At 61.4% G+C, this 648-nt stretch overlaps 1 protein-coding gene across 1 annotated transcript in view; it reads left to right on the forward strand.

The window, feature by feature from the left end:
* TTC31 (tetratricopeptide repeat domain 31) overlaps positions 1–648 on the forward strand; it is a 5620-nt gene that overhangs the window by 2232 nt on the left and 2740 nt on the right. Inside the window, exons 3-6 of the mRNA XM_017742387.1 lie at positions 4–16; positions 132–215; positions 406–474; positions 580–641. Of these exons, the coding sequence (XP_017597876.1) occupies positions 4–16; positions 132–215; positions 406–474; positions 580–641 (228 nt within the window). The remainder of the gene's footprint in view (positions 1–3; positions 17–131; positions 216–405; positions 475–579; positions 642–648) is intronic.

A 648-nucleotide genomic window follows, 5' to 3' on the forward strand; every position in this document is an offset into this window, starting at 1 on the left:
CAGCCTCACGGCAGAGGTGGGGAATCCCCCCTCCTGCTCTCCAGGGGCTGAGGGGTCCCGGTTTGACATCACGGGAGGGATCCCACCTCGTGGTCCCGGGGACATCCTGACTCAGGGTATCCTTCCTGCAGGAGGCCGAGAGGAACGCGCAGGAGCTGGTGGCGGAGGAGGAGAGGGCGAAGAGGAAAGCAGAGAAGAAGAAGCTGAAGAAGAAGGTGAGTGAGCTCTGGGAAGGGGCACTGCCAGCCCCTGGGGATTTGGGTCGCTGCTTCTTCTTAGAGTGCTGCCAGCAGGTCCCTGAGCTCGGGGATCTGAGTTGAGGGTGAGGGCTGAGGGCGGTGGGGTTGTGGGGACTGCATTTCTCTGCCTGACACCTGCTCATGGGTCCACATTCTCCCTTTCCAGAAACAAAAAGACAGAAAGAAGCGGGAGAAACTGGGTCAAGAGCTGAAGAACAAAGAGAACACTGACCTTGTGAGTGACCAGTTCAGCCGCCTCGTGCTGTTCTGGGAGTCCCCAGAGGTGAGGCCAGGCTGCATCCCCTACCCCAGGCACCTTACCCCCTCCCTCTCCTTGCAGAGCCCCCCGAGTTGCCCTGCGGGCACTGGGCCCCCCCTGAATGCTGCTGAGGAGGAGGGGTGTGGCTCT

Source organism: Corvus brachyrhynchos, unplaced genomic scaffold, assembly GCF_000691975.1.
Source record: "Corvus brachyrhynchos isolate BGI_N302 unplaced genomic scaffold, ASM69197v1 scaffold166, whole genome shotgun sequence".
Classification (NCBI taxonomy): Eukaryota; Metazoa; Chordata; class Aves; order Passeriformes; family Corvidae; genus Corvus; species Corvus brachyrhynchos.